At 43.5% G+C, this 18380-nt stretch overlaps 1 protein-coding gene across 2 annotated transcripts in view; it reads right to left on the reverse strand.

The window, feature by feature from the left end:
- Positions 1 to 14817: 14817 nt before the first annotated feature.
- LOC124136135 overlaps positions 14818 to 18380 on the reverse strand; it is a 54380-nt gene continuing 50817 nt past the window's right edge. For both annotated transcript variants that reach the window (XM_046501947.2, XM_046501948.2), the window contains exon 2: positions 14818 to 18338. In XM_046501947.2, coding sequence (XP_046357903.2) covers positions 16075 to 18338 — 2264 coding nt within the window. In that variant the 3' untranslated portion in view covers positions 14818 to 16074. The remainder of the gene's footprint in view (positions 18339 to 18380) is intronic.

Here is an 18380-nt window from a genome sequence, read left to right on the forward strand (position 1 = left end):
CCGCTAGTTTGTTGTTTTTCGACTTAGTAGGTAATATTCCTGATATATCAGGGCGCCAGATAGGATAACAACAAGTACCATCTTTTAACGTCTTTTGGTATGACGCGGCTTGGGATCGAACCCCGGACCTTCCGCTCGCCTGGCGGACTCTCTACCAAGAGACCACGGAGGCGGTCTGTTGATGATGATAATAATCCATACAGATACTTATTATCACCCCAATGTTGTTGTTGATGATGGTGATGTCGATGATGATGATGGAGGAAATCAGATCACAGGATGAAACAAAGAGTCATGTGATTGTTCCACCGTACGGGATTAAACTACATATATATCTAGTGAAGTCCACTCCGTGAGTCACGCGCCCATACACTCTATCGTGTTACTGATGAACATATCTTTGTAGGATAATGCCCTGATACACATCAGCTGACTCGCTGTTCTGCCGCTGTTGTCGAATCACGTCCAGGGCTTGTAGATGTATACATCAATCTGTCTGGCTTATGCGGGCTATTTCAGTCACACAAATCCTATTATATCAAAACTCTGACGTTGCAGAATTTACATGGTTATGTACATACAATCGTGAATGAAGCGTATACGGGCATGGGTTAATACAAAGAGGGTTTATTGGTGGTTGACACTGTTGCCTGTACCGTAATTCCTCTATTAGAAGCCCGGGCGTCTATCAATTTCGCGCAAGCAGTTGACCCGGCGTTTATCAAAGACATGCGTCTATTAGCGGTCCAGCGTCTATTCTGTTTAATGCGCACACAGTGGCAACTCAATACCCCACCGAATACAAAGTGTACATAGTCAGTGTGGGATAATTAAATTCATCCAATGGCCCAGGCTTATATTTGTTGGACCAGGCTTATAGTTTTGGGACAGAGCGTATGACTCGGCGTCAATTAGAGGCCGGCTTGCGTCTGAGGCCAGGCGTCTAATAGAGGAAAAACGGTATGTGAATGACTTTACAAGTGGAGTGAGTAAGCCGCGAGCGTTTGCACATGTGTTACTCGTGACTTTATAGGATAATAGGATTAGCATTGTCATTAAAGTGAGGCTCGCCAAGTCGATTAAAGTCGGTTCAGTTCCACGTGAGGGACATGTATATTTCCTTCAATAACAACAGTGTACGCTGTCATAATATTATTCTCCATTTTAAGCAAAGGCTCAAAGATAATTTACAGCAACTCTGGAGTGCTTCTGTAAACTCTTCTCCAAAATGTGATCTTTATAAGCATTTTAAATCCATGTTAAATGTTGAAAGGTACTTGTCATGTCAACTCCCTACGCATTTAAGAATTGTTTTTACTAAATTCAGATGTTCAAATTTTAAAATAGCTTTAGAAACTGGCAGATATAGTAAAACAGACTGTTCACTCAGATTCTGTAACTATTGTAGTAGTAAGGGAGATAATGTCATTGAGGATGAATTTCATGTACTCTTTGATTGTAATTTATATTCTGCCCTATGACAAAACTTCCTTGTTAATCTTCCTATGCCTACTCATTACAGTAATTCTCATGTAATAAATATTCTTAGTAATTATAATGAGCAAACATTATTTCTAGTTTGTAAATTCTTATACTATGCTCACAAAATAATTAATGATAAATTCTGTGCCCTGTAAATGTCATGCTCACATGTCTGTATTTTGGGCCATTGGCCTTTTACTGAATAAACATGTCTGTCTGTCTGTCTGTCTGTAATAACGGTGTATATCCACTTTCTGACAATATCGTGAGAAATGGTTAAACTAGTCGGATATGTCCACTTTAGCTCAACGATAGTCGGGGCACGGGTGTCCCAGTCGCCTAAGTCGCCGCACGTCGCTGTGCAGAGTTGCGTCCCTTTGATCGTGGGGTCGAATCCCGGTCAGCCCCGATTATGTTTATAGGTTTTTCAGCACTATACCATCGTCGTGGGTTTTACACGAAAGAGATAAACGTCTAAGACCTGCATCACTTCGGGCTTTCCTCCCATATTAACCTGACATGCCGTGATATAACTGGGATACTTTCCAAAGCGGCATAAAACCCAACTCACTCACTCACTAACTCCACGACAGTCTTATACGGTTAATAATTGGCTATTGAAGCGAGTGGTTGTTGTTAAACGCCGCATCAACACTCTTTCAGCTACTCGCGGCGAGATTGAAATACAAATGCAAAACGTCAACGGCATGTTGAAGGGAAAGAAATCCTGTTGAACCCAGCCATCACCTCATCCTCAAAATAACAAATGGATCCCTAAAACACACGTGCCCCGCCTTTAAATGACCCCAGATCCGCTTTATTCAAATGCCGAGTTGAGTAGTGTATAGGTTACACACGACGTGTCAGATTAGCGGGGGAAACGTCCAACCATTCATAACAGGTAAATATGAGATCCAGCCCTGCGGATTCTTGGTACTAAGGGATGCGTCTGTGACACCAAAACAATCAAATATATTAAAAATGCATGACCTTCATTTTGATAGTAAATATCCATTGTAGGAGAAACACGTTTGGACATAACAGGGATGAACGCTAACAACGTTCACCCATCTGCGTCCCCATCACTGTTCGTTGTGTGTGGATTGAAACATACCATCTAACATGATCAATATGTAATATCGTATGCGGTATTAATAATAAAAGAATATATTGAGTCCCTATAACATATGCACATGTGTGCCTGCCTTTCTAACAGCTGGCAGAATCAAATATTCTAAAGGCAGGATAGTCATACTGCTGATATAAAGAAAAGAATGATTCAATATATCAACGACGTGCGCATACGTTTGCTGCACCAACCAGACATGGAACACTCTGAACAGACACGCCAGATGATCAAACACCAGCTGGGCCCACTTGCACAAAGCGTTCTTAGCGCCAAGATGATCGTAACTCCCATACTTTAACATAGGCTTACAATAGTCTTAGCGCTAAGATCACTTTGTGCAAGTGGGCCAAGCTGGTGTTTGATCATCTGGCGTGTCTGTTCAGAGTGTTCCATGTCTGGTTTGTGCAGCAAACGTATGCGCACGTCGTTGATATATTGAATAGTCTTAGCGCTAAGATCACTTTGTGCAAGTGGGCCCTGGTTTCATACGGACAACACCCATCAGACCTAACTTGGTTTTAGTATAGATGAAAAAAAACCCAACCCAATTTACAAGCCACGTTTTTTAAACTATTATTTGATATGGAACAACAGTCGTATAAATCTGGTATTTTCACTCGTTTTCAATCAATCTATCTGCACTTTTGTATCTTTTAGTCCAACACACAAACACACGGGGTTTTGTCAAATGATTTCATTTAATGATTTTCGTCATGTCACTATAGTAGACCGTCACATCTCGTTGTGACGAATTGAGTCCCTTAGCCGTGCCAGGATCCGTTACTCGTGGGTTCAAGTCCAGGATTCGCCCCATTTATTACCCTTTGTGACCATCCTATACGGTACTCTGTATTTTAATAACGCGCAAAACGTCTTTGGACTTTCCTTCTACGTAAGGCGAATGCCATGTATACTACATATATGGGTGAAATCCTGTCCAGAACGATGTAAACCAAACTTAAACACTCACAGGTATTCCACAACTCTGAATTCTAGGAGATTAACTAGGCCAACAGGACCTTCATTGTACCTTCATTTTTATACGACAGTTTTCTCATGTCAAGCAGTTCGAATGTTTGGCCGAGTTATTTCCCCTTACACATCGCGGAGACAGTCAAGCGCCAGGGTGTTGGCCCGAAAAGCATATTTTACGACCGCATCAAACAACTCATACCATGAAATTATCAAATTGAGCTCAAATACCCAGCGTGTGATTCAGCCTCGGCATTACTTCAGACATATTTCGATAGTTTACCTTTAAGTACTTCTACCACCACTACAACTACTCCTGCTACCACCATGATACTGCTTCAACTGTTATTACGACTATGTAGTACTACCCGTAGTATTAGCCGACTCCATAAGTGCTGATCGCGAACTCAATACATATGAAACATGGTGACATTTTTTTCATCGTTATATCTTTGAATATTTCTCCAACATCAAGAATACCATTCAGTCAAACACTCGACGGTTGGATGCACAGTCTTCAATTTGCCTTAGTTGTCAATGTTGCTGAATGCGGTAGAAAACAACATTCACCCATCCGGACGCTTTCTGATATCAGTGAGTGAGTGAGTGAGTGAGTGGGTATGGTTTTACGCCGCTTTTAGCAATATTCCAGCAATATCACGGCGGGGGACACCAGAAATGGGCTTCACACATTGTACCCATGTCGGGAATCGAACCCGGGTCTAAGGCGTGACGAGCTAACGCTTTAACCACTAGGCTACCCGACCGCCCCCTTTCTGATATCAAACTAAAGAGAGCTACTATCATTGTTCCCACACAACTATGAAACAACTACAGGCTCTGTTTGAATGGTCCGAGTATATAGACAGGCTGTAAACAAGCGGTCGTAATTTCTGTTTAGCTAGGGTACACAAGTGACTCAGTCCCATCTTCCCGAGGCAAGGGTGTTATCTGACGGAAACTGGAATTCTGTAGTCAGTTAACTCCCTTGCCCCGGGAGGATGGCCAGTCGTTGAAGGCACCACAATTCGGTGTGCGCATGATCTTGGATTCGAATCCTTCAATATTCGACTTGAATATATATATATATGTTTGTCAGCACCACATCCGTGCTCGTGGGTTACATTAAAGTCGTGAGTTTTCCTTTAACGTCAAGATGACACGCGGTGATGTATTTGAATTACGGTTCAAAGCGGAGTTAAACTCACTCACTCACTCTGTTCACTTATAAAACGTTTGCTTACGTGCACTTTTTGAAGTAACATGTTCATTATACGTCAGCAACATTACATTAAATGCTGATAACACTAAATATGTCCAGTTGCCGCCTTTTCATATGTTATGTATTAATAAATCGCTCATCGCTAACATGGACCGCCTCCGTGGCCTTGTGGTAAAACGCGCGCCCGGAGAGCGGAAGGTCCGGGGTACGATCCCTGCCCGCGTCATACCGAAAGACGTTAAAAGATGGTACTTGTTGTTACCCTGTCTGGCGCTCGGTATTAAGGGGCTAAAACAAGGACTGGTCGGCTCGGAGTCAGTATACTGTGTCCGAGTTGGGTATTCATGTTAAAATGTGGAATGGTATCTCAGTGGGCTAGGACTATAAACCGGCATCAGTCCGGACTAGTACAAGCAGCCACACACAAACAGGTGCATGCACGTCGCTATAATCTTGGACGCGGCGTTAAACCACACCTCACCTCACCTCATCGCTTATACTTTGAGCAACATCATGGAGAATTCGGAGATTAAATGAGATTCTAGTGATCCAGCCTGGAACAGCAGCAATGTTCAATTGAAGCAGGTATATAAATATTGATCGAATGTGTTCTGAGAGGTGTGGTTAGGTGGGACAGGGTTTCAACCAAGATACTGTTTGTTAATTTCTTCTTTCTAAATCTCCCCAAAGGATATTTTAGGAACGTTCGTTGACATATGTGAGAAACTTCGTGATTTGGTGGCGCAGCGTTGCCAGCAAACATACACTGATTCAAGTGTACGCAAATTGTGAAAAAACCCATTTTAATCTGTTTTTTAAAGCGGGGTTGCTTGTTGCGAAGCGTTGCTAGCACACATACACTGATTCAAGTGTACGCACAGTTGTAACCAAAAAAACCCGTTTAAATCTGTCTTTTAAGCGGGGCTGCCTGTGGCGAAGCTAACATTTAGACAATAACATTAGTCTAACGGTGAGCTGTGAGCACGCTCACGGATGTGTCTACCTAGGCCGACAACTGTGATGACTCAAACCGAATCAGTTGCTACAGCAGGAGACTATAAACATGACAAATCTTGCTCTGAAATCGGAGTTGTGATGATGAGGCGGAATTTGGTTAAATCTTATTTTTGTAAAACGTAGCGCCCAGTAATGAAATCGACAAGGAGACGGTATCCAGTATCCTTTGTTAGCCTGTATGTGTGTTACATAACGGTTCTGTAGGTGTGTGATATAACGGTTCTGTAGGTGTGTCACATAACGGTTCTGTAGGTGTGTCATGTAACGGTTCTGTAGGTGTGTCATGTAACGGTTCTATAGGTGTGTCATATAACGGTTCTGTAGGTGTTTCATACAACGGTTCTGTAGGTGTGTCATGTAACGGTTCTGTAGGTGTGTCATATAACGGTTCTGTAGGTGTGTCATATAACGGTCCTGTAGGAGTGTCATATAACGGTTCTGTAGGTGTGTGATATAAGGGCTCTGTAGGTGTGTCATGTAACGGTTCTGTAGGTGTGTCATGTAACGGTTCTGTAGGTGTGTCATGTTACGGTTTTGTAGGTGTGTCATGTAACGGTTCTGTAGGTGTGTCATATAAGGGCTCTGTAGGTGTGTCAAATAACGGTTCTGTAGGTGTGTCATATAAGGGCTCTGTAGGTGTGTCATATAAAAAAGGGCTCTGTAGGTGTGTCATATAACGGCTCTGTAGGTGTGTCATATAACGGTTCTGTAGGTGTGTCATATAACGGTTCTGTAGGTGTTTCATATAACGGTTCTGTAGGTGTTTCATACAACGGTTCTGTAGGTGTGTCATATAAGGGCTCTGTAGGTGTGTCATATAACGGCTCTGTAGGTGTGTCATATAACGGTTCTGTAGGTGTGTCATATAACGGTTCTGTAGGTGTTTCATATAACGGTTCTGTAGGTGTTTCATACAATGGTTCTGTAGGTGTGTCATATAAGGGCTCTGTAGGTGTGTCATATAACGGTTCTGTAGGTGTGTCATATAACGGTTCTGTAGGTGTTTCATATAACGGTTCTGTAGGTGTTTCATACAACGGTTCTGTAGGTGTGTCATATAAGGGCTCTGTAGGTGTGTCATATAACGGCTCTGTAGGTGTGTCATATAACGGTTCTGTAGGTGTGTCATATAACGGTTCTGTAGGTGTTTCATATAACGGTTCTGTAGGTGTTTCATACAATGGTTCTGTAGGTGTGTCATATAAGGGCTCTGTAGGTGTGTCATATAACGGTTCTGTAGGTGTGTCATATAAGGGCTCTGTAGGTGTTTCATATAAAAAAAGGGCTCTGTAGGTGTGTCATATAACGGTTCTGTAGGTGTGTCATATAACGGTTCTGTAGGTGTGTCATATAAGGGCTCTGTAGGTGTGTCATATAAGGGTTCTGTAGGTGTGTCATATAACGGCTTTGTAGGCGTGTCATGTAACGGCTCTGTATGTGTCATATAACGGTTCTGTAGGTGTCATATAACGGTTCTGTAGGTGTGTCATATAACGGTTCTGTAGGTGTGTCATATAACATTTCTGTAGGTGTCATATAACGGTTCTGTGGGTGTGTCATATAATCCATGCAGTGATTAATATCATAAGCATCGATCCACGCAATTGGGATACGTTGACATGCATGAACCAAATCAGCGAGCCTGACCACCCGATCACGTTGGTCGCGTCGTACGACAAGCATGGGTTGCTGAAGACCTATTCTACCCAGGATCTCCACGGGTATTAAATTGCATGCGTATGCGTGTGCGTGTAGACTAGGTCTTCAGCAACCGATGAAATTGCATGCGTGTGCGTGGGCGAAGCCCAATGATCTGTGCTACTTTCACGAATACCAGTTGAAAAGTGTGATGGTCTATATGAACGTAGAGATATATAGTCGTTGCAGGCGTAAACTGACCTCCTTTTTCTTAAAAACCAATTACCTTTCATGTTTACTTAGAGCAATAAACTGTAACTTGGGGGTAAAGGTACATGTGGAACTACCCCACGTCCTGTCAAGTCAACATGGCCGCCACCGTGATAGGTTCAAGGGTCATGGAGCGCTCCACGTCAAACCACAAGACAGAAACAAGTTCGTCTATATTCCTGTGAAAAGTAAATCATTAAAATAAAATTGTACATACTTTTTGTCACAATTAAACACTCGGAGCTAAGTTTCATCTCAGCGCCATCTGTACTCCCCGCCTTATGTATATTTGCCTGTCTTACTTTCACTGCAAATACAGCTTGGCTTGGTGAACATACATACAGTGAACGCATCGTTGGAAGTGGTGATGGTTGATACGTCTTCATCTGCAAAGTACGTACTAACGTGCTGACCAGTTTGACTTTGGTTGGAACAGTCACACTTGAGGGTAGCAGCAACCAGCTGAGGAAAACCGAGGGAAAAACCCAGGTGTTTCTAACCCGATCCCTGTTATCCGACCGAGGTGTGTTTTATCCAGCCCAGGGGACATCGACAAATAAGTGTCAGAGTAAATTTAAATAAAAAAAGTCATAATATTTTATCGAGCGAAAACAAGAACCAGCGGGTACCTGCAACCCCCTCCAATGCAGAAGTGGACTCGGCCGGCACCTGGTGAAGTTCGCACATTCAAAACATGTTTCTCATGACAACAACGAGTATCCATCTCATTATGTAAAATACACGGATAATGACCGATATTTTATAAAGCAATTGCGCATTTCAGTGCTTAGACAATTTACATGAACGTGAAACAAATATATTTTCTTACATATTCCAAATTATAATTTGAACATATGGCCTCAAAAGACCTTTCCTTGTAACTTAGTGGAAGCGAGCTCGGGATCAACAACAAATTCCACGGGGTATGCACTTACAACGTATAAGATGGTATACAGGTGGAAGGTATACAGGACCGAACGTACACATATACCATATCTATGGCGTATTTCCAGCCGAGGTCTGAAGGCAGGGCGGAAATTACTTCTACTGTACAAGCAGAATGTTGTCGATAGCAGCTCCCCGCGCTGTACCACCATTTCTCTTCATGAAACAAAAACATTAATACATTGACTGAGAAGTCGTATCCCCCTACTCTCACATGTACGGTTATATTGCTGCGGCTGCCGGTGCTGCTGGCGCTCCTACAATTGCTGCGGCTACATCGGTGCTACTACAGATGCTGCCACGTCGATTATGATCACACAGCTGGTGGAGCTACGTCGGTCTAATAATACAGTAACTTTTTGTTGTTGCTGCTACGACGGTACCAATCATTCAGCAGTTGTTCTCTGTTTCGGTTCCAATCATACAGTTTGTGCTTCTACGTCGATTCTAAACCAAGCTGTTGCTGCTAAGTCGGTTCTAATCATAGCTGTTGCTGCTAAGTCGGTTCTAATCATAGCTGTTGCTGCTAAGTCGGTTCTAATCATAACTGTTGCTGCTAAGTCGGTTCTAATCATAGCTGTTGCTGCTAAGTCGGTTCTAATCATACAGTTTGTGCTGCTACGTCGAATCTAAACAAAGATGTTGCTGCTAAGTCGGTTCTAATCATACAGTTGTTTCTGTTTCGCTTCTAATCATACAGTTTGTGCTGCTACGCCGATTCTAATCATAGCTGTGTTGCTTAGTCGGTTCTAATCATACAGTATTTTCTGTTTCGGTTCTAATCACACAGTTTGTGCTGCTACGTCGATTCTAAACATAGTTGTTGCTACTAAGTCGGTTCTAATCATACAGTATTTTCTGTTTCGGTTCTAATCACACAGTTTGTGCTGCTACGCCGATTCTAATCATAGCTGGGCTGCTAAGTCGGATCTAATCATAGAGTATTTTCTGTTTCGGTTCTAGTCACACAGTTTGTGCTGCTACGTCGATTCTAAACATAGCTGTTGTTACTAAGTCGGTTCTAATCATACAGTTGTTTATATGTCGGTTCTAATGATACAGGTTTTTCTGCTTTGTCGATTCGAATCAAACGTGTTGCTGCTACGTCGGTTCTAATCATAAAGGACTGCCTTCGTGGTCTAGTGGTAGAGCGTCCGCCCGGAGAGTGGAAGGTCCGGGGTTCGATCCCGGCCGCGTCACTCAAAAAGACTTTTAAAGATAGTTCTTGTTGTTACCCTGCCCGCTCGACATTTACTGGTCGACTCGGAGTCAGTATACTGTGTCTGAGTGGGGTATTCATGTTAAACCGTTAAACCTTAAAAGGTTCCGGGTTCGATTCCCGGCCGCGTCATACCAAAATACGTTAAAAGATGGTACTTGTTGTTACCCTGTCTGGCGCTCGGCATTAAGGGGCTAAGACAAGGACTGGTCGGCTCGGAGTCGGTATTCTGTGTCTGAGTGGGGGTATTCATGTTAAACTGCGGCATGGTATCTCAGGAGGCTTGCACTATAAATCGGCATCTGTCGGGACTAGAACAAGCAGCCACCCATACACGTGCATGCACGTTGCTATATAAATGCAATAATCTTTGACCCGATGTTAAACCCCATTTCACGTCAATTATCATATAGTTGTTGCTGCGTCGGTTCTAATTATATGTGTTGCTGCTACGTCGGTTCTAATCATACCGTTGTTGCTGCGTCCACTACGATCTTCAACCAAACTACGATCTGCAACTACCACTACGATCTGCAACTACCACTTCGATCTGCAACTACCACTACGATCTGCAACTACCACTACGGTCGGTAAGCATTTAAACAGTAAAAAAATGTTTACCGCTGCCAGACTTCAACCCTACCTACCATAGACTTGAACTGATTCATCAACGAATCTCCAAATTTAAACTTTTCACGTCCCCATGGTCGTCCCACTGTGGTCAGGCATCTTCCCGAGGCAAGGGAGTTAACTGACAATAACAGTCCAGCTTCCACCCTTGCCGAACTAGGCTGGAGTTGTGGTTTGATTGGACTAACGAGTCTATGCATAGTCCAATGGAAACCGCGTGACGAAATCGACACATGGTTCGCAAACAATATGGCGATTGCGGTCGATTGCAGGATTTGCAGAGCTTGTATTCCCTCACCTGAGCGTCAAAATCTCTTCAAGTTTTTAATCAAGGTTCTCAAGTGGTTTCATGTACGAGGGTCGTTTAATGAGTTTTGTAACTTCTATATAGACCAAGTTTTGCACCTCTATTTTTCAATATAATCTCCATTCACCTCAATACACTTATTCCATTTGTCCTGCAAGCTTTTAATACCACTTTTATAGAAATCCGCAGATTGGCCCTCTAACCACACCTCTGTGACAGCCTTTATGTCCTCGTCATGCTGGAAGCGTCTTCGACGTAGGGCAGATTTCATTTGCCGGAACAGGAAATAGTCACTGGGGGCTAATTCTGGGCTGTAGGGTGGGTGATTTAACTGTTCGAAATCACATTCACATATGGCGGCCTGTGCAATTCTCGACTTGTGAACCGGGGCGTTGTCATGCAAAAGTAGAATACCACGTGTTAACATCCCACGGCGTTTCTGGCGAATAGATTTTCGCAATTCTTTCATTACATTAGCATAATACTGCCCATTGATTGTAGTTTTTGGTGGCATGTAATCAATCAGTAAAATGCCTCTTCCATCCCAAAAGGGGCGGTCGGGTAGCCTAGTGGTTAAAGCGTTCGCTTGTCACGCCGAAGACCCGGGTTCGAATACCGACATGGGTGCAATGTGTGAAGCCCATTTCTGGTGTCCCCCGCCGTGATATTGCTTGAATATTGCTAAAAGCGGCGTAAAACCAAACTCACTCACTCCAACCCAAAATATGTTGGCATTACCTTGCCAGCCGATGGCTGAGTGCGAAACTTCCTCGGAGGTGGATAATTGGGGTGCTTCCACTGCATGGATTCCAATTTAGTTTCTGGGTCCCAGTGGTGGATCCATGTTTCATCACCTGTCACTGGACGAGAAAGAAATCCGGCTTCATCAGCAGTACAGAGATCCAGGAGGTCTCGGCAACTTTCAGTTCTCTGATGGCGATCTTGAGCACTGATGTTTCTAGGTACCCATCTTGCAGATGCCTTGGACATACCAAGATGCTCATGAATAATGGTTCCAACAGTTCCAACTGATATTTGGAATTCCCTAAAAAGTTCAGATATTTTCACTCCTCTTTCTATAGCAGCGATGGTTTCCGGTTGGGTGGCATCTGAAGGCCTGTCTGACCTTGGATCATCGTTTCCCTACCCCTTTTAAACTGTAGAGACCATCGGCAAACTGTGGATTAGTCAGGAGCATCCTTACCCATCACTTTACACATGCGATCATAGATTTCTCTTGCTTTGCATCTCTCTTTGGTAAGGAACTTTATTACAGCGCGTTGTTCATGTTTGAGAGAATCCATGATTGTGACCACCCTTAGGTGAATGAAGCCATCACATCTAACTTATTGTTGTGTCTGGAACTTGTTATGACAGGTGCCAGCCTGATGTTATGACTAGTGTCACAACTGCCACAAGTTGACATTGTTTGTGTAAACACAAATGCCCAAGTTGCAAAACTTATTGAACGCCCCTCGTACGTCTCGAGGTCAGACCCATATTATTCCAATAAAGATGTTGATTATCGATCAGATCGTCTTGACTGGGCGCCACCATTTTGTTTGAAGCAAATGTAAGTGACATGAGGGGTGGAATCTGATTGGTCAGTAGGAGGGATATAGAAGGGACGTAACCCGTAATCGCCACGATCGCTACGATCGAGCCTGGAAATTCCACCCTCGTTCGGCAAGGGTGGAAATTGGACATTTACAGCCAACTCCCTTGCCTAGGGAAGATGGGGTCTGACGACACGAACACACAGGCGCCAGTTCTGGCATTACAGCTCAATGCTCATTACGGTCCAATGATTTTAACGCCCGCCAATATTAGCAACTTGTGTCGCCAGTCAATACATCTGATCAGTGCAACGATCACCGTCTATCAATACATTTAATCAAAGTGCCTGCCACAGCATGGTAGCCATTTGGCCATATCCCCTTCGTTATTTGAGGGGGCAATTCTAGACGGACGTCAAGCTAATCGTGTCCGACTGATTGACCAATGTTTTAACGGCCATTTACCTCGCACCTCTGGTATCGATCAGCTATTGTACAGAGAGGGTGATATCTAATCCTTTGATCACAGGGTGTATTTTTAACCTATCTATTGATGAAAAAAGGAAATAATAGTGATAATAATAAGGTGACGTGAAATGGGGTTCAACGTCGCGTTCAAGACGGTTGCACTAGTCTTATAAAGCGACGTGCATGCACGTGTGTGCGTGCGTGCGTGCGTGAGTGTGTGTGTCTCTGCTTGTACTGGTCTGGACTAATGCCGATTTTATTGTGCTATCCCACAAAGATACCATCCCGCAGTATTGCTTGACTGTGTGGACTTTGCAATTGCAAGGGATTCACATGATCAAACAGTAAATCTGAAATATTTCTTTTCCCGTGTAAGCGGGCATCAAATCTTGAGCTACTTGAAAGAAATTGGGTTTGTATAATAAATTTTAAATATGTATGTGAATACTAGTAATTAATTGCTTGTTTTTAAATTTGGTGTGATGCTTTTATCAACAAAGATTATACAAGGTGGCGGTCTGATAATAATCAAATGTTTAAATAACAAAGTATATTCTATTTTCATCCTCCTATCCGTAACTTGCAACAAAACAAAACGGTGTATTTAAGTATATGAAATGTACAGAAAGCAGGGGGACCGAGGCTAAGGGGTCTTCTGTGTGAATCGAATATGTACCGTGGTGTGTCTGTGCCAATTTTGCACCGTGGGTGGGGGTTCAAGGTCGATTTAAGGAACTTGATTCAACTGCAATTTAACTTGTTGACATGAAAACCAAGTTGCACCAAACAAAACCAGGTCTCACCCCGGTCCTTTAAATTTATCAAAGGTGAAACATAGGCCGGCATGCTGCAAGTGTCACATATATTAACGATGCATTGCTGTAAGACGTAATAGAACCGTGCACATAATCTTAAGTACCCACATTTTGATGACGTCAAGCCTAAGAAAGCATAGCAAATTACACGTAACACTGGGATTAGGGATGTAGTGCAGCAAATATACTTTAGAGTTATTTAGCGTGTTCAAAGATCGATTTTGTGTGATCAAGTGAGGGTGATTCACTCACAAATTTGATTTTTTTATGCACTTGGTGCATGCAGACGTAAATATTTGGTTGCACTTGTGCATGTTTTATATAGTTAAATCGAGCCCCGGGGTTCTACTCTAGATCCTGACCTGGCTGTGTTTTCACCCTATTTCATGGTCAACCATCCTCGACGAATCAAATGCAGGTTGCCTTCATAGCTTGCAAAAACAGTTGCTTCAGCGACAAAACCAACGCCGGGTTCAGAGCGTCAATTTAGCTAGTATTGTATATCCCGCCGTTATATGGCTGCAATACCTTTGCTTGCTCACTTCACTTCCCCAAAATCCCGTGAAGAGCGGGTTGATAATTGGTCGTAAGAGGCGGCTAACGGGATCGGGTGGTCCGGTTGGGCGACTTGGTTGATGCATGTCATCGTATCCTAACAGTTCGAGGCTTATAACGATCACTGGATTGTCTGATCCAGATTTGATTATTAACATACCGCCGCCATGTAGCAGGATAATTGATGTGTGCGGCGTTAAAACAACAAACAAACACCCACGAAGTCGGAACTGGTAAAATAACGCAAGTCCTTTAGATTCTGCTTTTACTTCTTTATCATTCTAAGTGATTTCAACTGTTGCAACTCCCGGGTCAGTGGCTGGAAAATGAAAGGTCTGAAGAGCCTTGCAGATTGTGTTTCACCTTCCTCGATCGTTGCTCATGCTGTCAACCACTGGATTGCATGCCAAGTCTCGAACTTTCAGAGCCCCATGATATAGCTGGAGTATTACTGACCGGGCGTAAAACAACATTCACACTGACACATTGACGCGATTTCCCCACGTTAACCACTGGTCATGTACGCCAAGTGCGCCTACGGTATTGTTCGCTGTGCTCGCGACTTTCAATATTTAAACACCAAAAACATCACTAAACGGACACAATGTTTATTAACACTGCACATGATATCAATACTCGTTTCATATAGACAGGTCGTGTATTGCTGGACAGGCCATGAGGGATTTTGAAATTTTGGCATAAATTACATTTTTTTCTAAACAATACGATCATTTTAAAACATAAGATACAAAAATAGAGATTCAACAGGATTCGGAGAATAATTGTGTTTACAAAAGAAGTATGAATTTCAGCTAAATCGTATTGTGCAATGCCGTTTTGAATAGATCTTCCATCATCGACCTGCGTCAATAAATTAACAATATATATACAAACTTTACACGGGTTAACAATATTTTACAGTGTACTATACATATTTTCTTCCATAACAGTTTGTAAGTTTCAACACCAAATTAACAATTACATACTGTACATTTAACTGTTTTATCTATATCATTTGTGGAAATAATCTAACAAACTATCATTTATCATACATCATGGTGTAAATGCCGCATACCTTTGTACCAGACAACACACCTTTCCTTAAATGCATCATTCTGTGCAGGCCTTCCACACAGCACTCACTGTATTGCTAATGTTCTTCTCAAGGTGCCTTTATATATGCCTAGTTCCTTATATGTATATGAGACTCGCAAACGTCCGGAACTGACCACGTCCTACATTGTCCTTGGCAGTGGTCAGTTGAAGGTCAATCCACACGTGTACTTCACTTCGTTGTGCGTTTATTGAAAATGTCATTTAAACACAAATACCTCGCAGTACTTCCAAACAAACTTAAGAAAACTAACAACTTGACATTGAACCCGGATCTACAGAATCCGCGCAGTCCACACCAACAGCAGGGGTGGACGGTTTGCGGTTGCCGAGTCGACGTGACGCTTGAATACGCGTGTTGCGTGAACTCCACGTGCACTGTCACACTCCAAATGGGTTCTTCTGTTGCACTCGGGATGTCCCAAAACGGTGTTCACATAGATTTTTATTAAGTTTGTTTAGCAGTAAATACGTCAAACACGAATGTTTCTCACCCTGACCCTTCACTCACTTGAACAACATGGGCACCGAGAAATAAGACTCCTTTCTCTGTACACGAAAAGAAAGGGATTGCCAAACAGAAAGGAACCAGTGAGCCTTGCATGTAATTACATTACCTGATTTTATGTTTTACTGCGCTTTCATGTTCAAACCTTTACTGCAATTTTACACGTCATATCGGCCCATGACATTCTCGGTAACCATGGAGAATTTGTGAGTTGTAGTGAAAGGTTCATCACGCTTTCTTAGGCCTCCACCCGCCAATAAAGTCTAATATTTTCTTAATTTCCAGAGCATTGAGTTCCGGGAAGCCTTCCTTCAGAAGCTTCTTGTCCAGTCTCCCCAACATTTCCCCATCAATTTGCTCGTTGGAGAATCTCAACACGACACGGTCCTTCATTCCTATATAGCGGAGACATTTCGACACCTCTTTCACAGTGAGATGTTCGGTCTCACCCGGGGGGATGTAATTCTCATCCTCCGGTTCTCCGTACTCGGAATAGCTGTAATCGCTGCCATTAGGATACCCATAGTCTCCTCTGGACCCCATCGATATGGCGGAGTCATCACCTTGTTTGAGGTAAGGATCGCTAAGTCCCGAAACTGAGGCGGAGCGATGGTATTTTCTGTAAGGCGACTCGTTCTCTATGTAATGCCCATGCCCATGCCCGCTACCCGGGTAGTAGATGGCGCTGGGGTCATGGGTCATGCCGTATGGGGTCTCGAAATGGCGCCGGTGGAACTCCTCTGGTGAAGGGGGCGGTTCCCCACCCCTGAGATCCCTAAACGAGTCGCTGAAATGAAACACCTCCATCACATTCCTCATCTTACGAAGGTTATGGCTACGAATTGTAGCGTTGGGGTCCATGTGGAGATTTCGCTGAGATTTCGATTTGAATTTGGCTGGAGTACCTGTCCTCTGTCTTGTTTCGATGTCCTGGTCGTCAAAGAAACGGGGATCGTAGCTGTGGGGTATATGTGCTCGCCACGGAGGCGGTTTCCCTTTATTGTTCGACCCATACAATTGGGACGTGCTGACGTTGTAACGGCTGTTGATGGTACCGTAAGGCTTGTCTTTGGACTCTTGGGAATAAGCGAAACTAAACAGATCGTCAATGTCAAAAGGGCAGTTGTCATGAAAGTCTTCCTCGCCGTGACAGGGGATGTCACTTCTAGCTTTCCGTGCGCGCGCATACTTCATAGAGTCACGTGGTGCGGTAGGGGGCTTTCTTCGGAGAATGGCGTCAGTGCCTTCACTGTAAGCGGTATCAAAATCGCCTTTCAAGTTCATGGGCACCATGTAGCCGTCATCCTCATCTTCCTCCTGCATACGAGTCAGGTCGGAGAAGGACCGGCTTGGTGGCTTAGGAGCCGGGGGAAGATGTTCATAGATTGAATCTTTGGAGATATTGTGATCACCGCGACTCCCTATATGCCCTTTGTCATCAGGCGGGATCGGCGGAAGATCTCGGTTCTGTATATGAGACTTATGGATTTTGCCATAGGTGTCCTCTTTCGATGTTGAATTCTTATTTGGTTCACTCTCGGGACTCTTAGACTTGTTCCTTTCACTGTTTTCCTTGTCTTCTTCATTGCTGTTCAGTCCATTGAAAAACTCCTCATAACTCACATCGTTCTTACTCAATCTCCTTGAAAACACATCGTCTCCTTTCATAGCCTTTAATTTTGCACGCTCTTTTTTCGTCCTTCGGACACTGAGTTTGTCAAGGAGAGCGGACGTCTTGGATTTTTTGGCTTCTTTATCGGCACGTTTGGGTAGTTCAATGTTCGACGTCGCCTCTACCTTGGTCTCCTCACTAGGAGCTGGATGCTTGGGATCGGAGTCTTTCTTAGCAAGTCTCTTCTTGGCTTCTCTGAAGAAAGTCACCTCCCCGTCCATAGGAAGCTCCACTTGGGTAGGTTCACATTCTGATTCCTCCTCAGAGGGGATCTTCGTAACAATGGCGTACTCTTCCTCTCGTGTGCTCTCAAACTTGACAGTTCCATTTGGACAAATAGCCTTTTCGGAGGCCCCGGAGTATATGATCTGGGCGTTGACGGGCAAGCCAAACGCCATGATCAAGTCCTGAAGTTCATACACAGCATCATAGTTAGCAACGGTAGCATCCCCTACTGGACTGAATACTCCGGACATGATGAGAGGTATCATGATCTCTTTACCCTCACTGTCATAGCATTGCAGATATTTCATATCCTGCTCCTTCTTGGAGTTTTTGTTGGATTTGAGTAGCTTCTTGAAGATGTTCTTTGAAACGGACTTGGTTTTCTTGTTATCCATGTAGATCATGCCAGTCGTTAATACTTCCCCGGACTTTATTTCACAGGGCATCCAGCAACTGACACCGTCTTCAATGCTGAGCTGGTAGCCCACGGTTGATGTCCGAACCAGAAACCGCCGAGGCTTTACGCTGGTGATACCGTGGATTGTGTCAAAATACTCAACTGGTCTTCCATCGTCTGGGACAACCTCAAACCAACCTGGAAGAAGAAATATGACCATGAATACATAGAAATCATTAG

This window comes from Haliotis rufescens, unplaced genomic scaffold, assembly GCF_023055435.1.
Source record: "Haliotis rufescens isolate VD_foot unplaced genomic scaffold, xgHalRufe1.0.p SCAF_2, whole genome shotgun sequence".
In the NCBI taxonomy this organism is placed as follows: domain Eukaryota; kingdom Metazoa; phylum Mollusca; class Gastropoda; order Lepetellida; family Haliotidae; genus Haliotis; species Haliotis rufescens.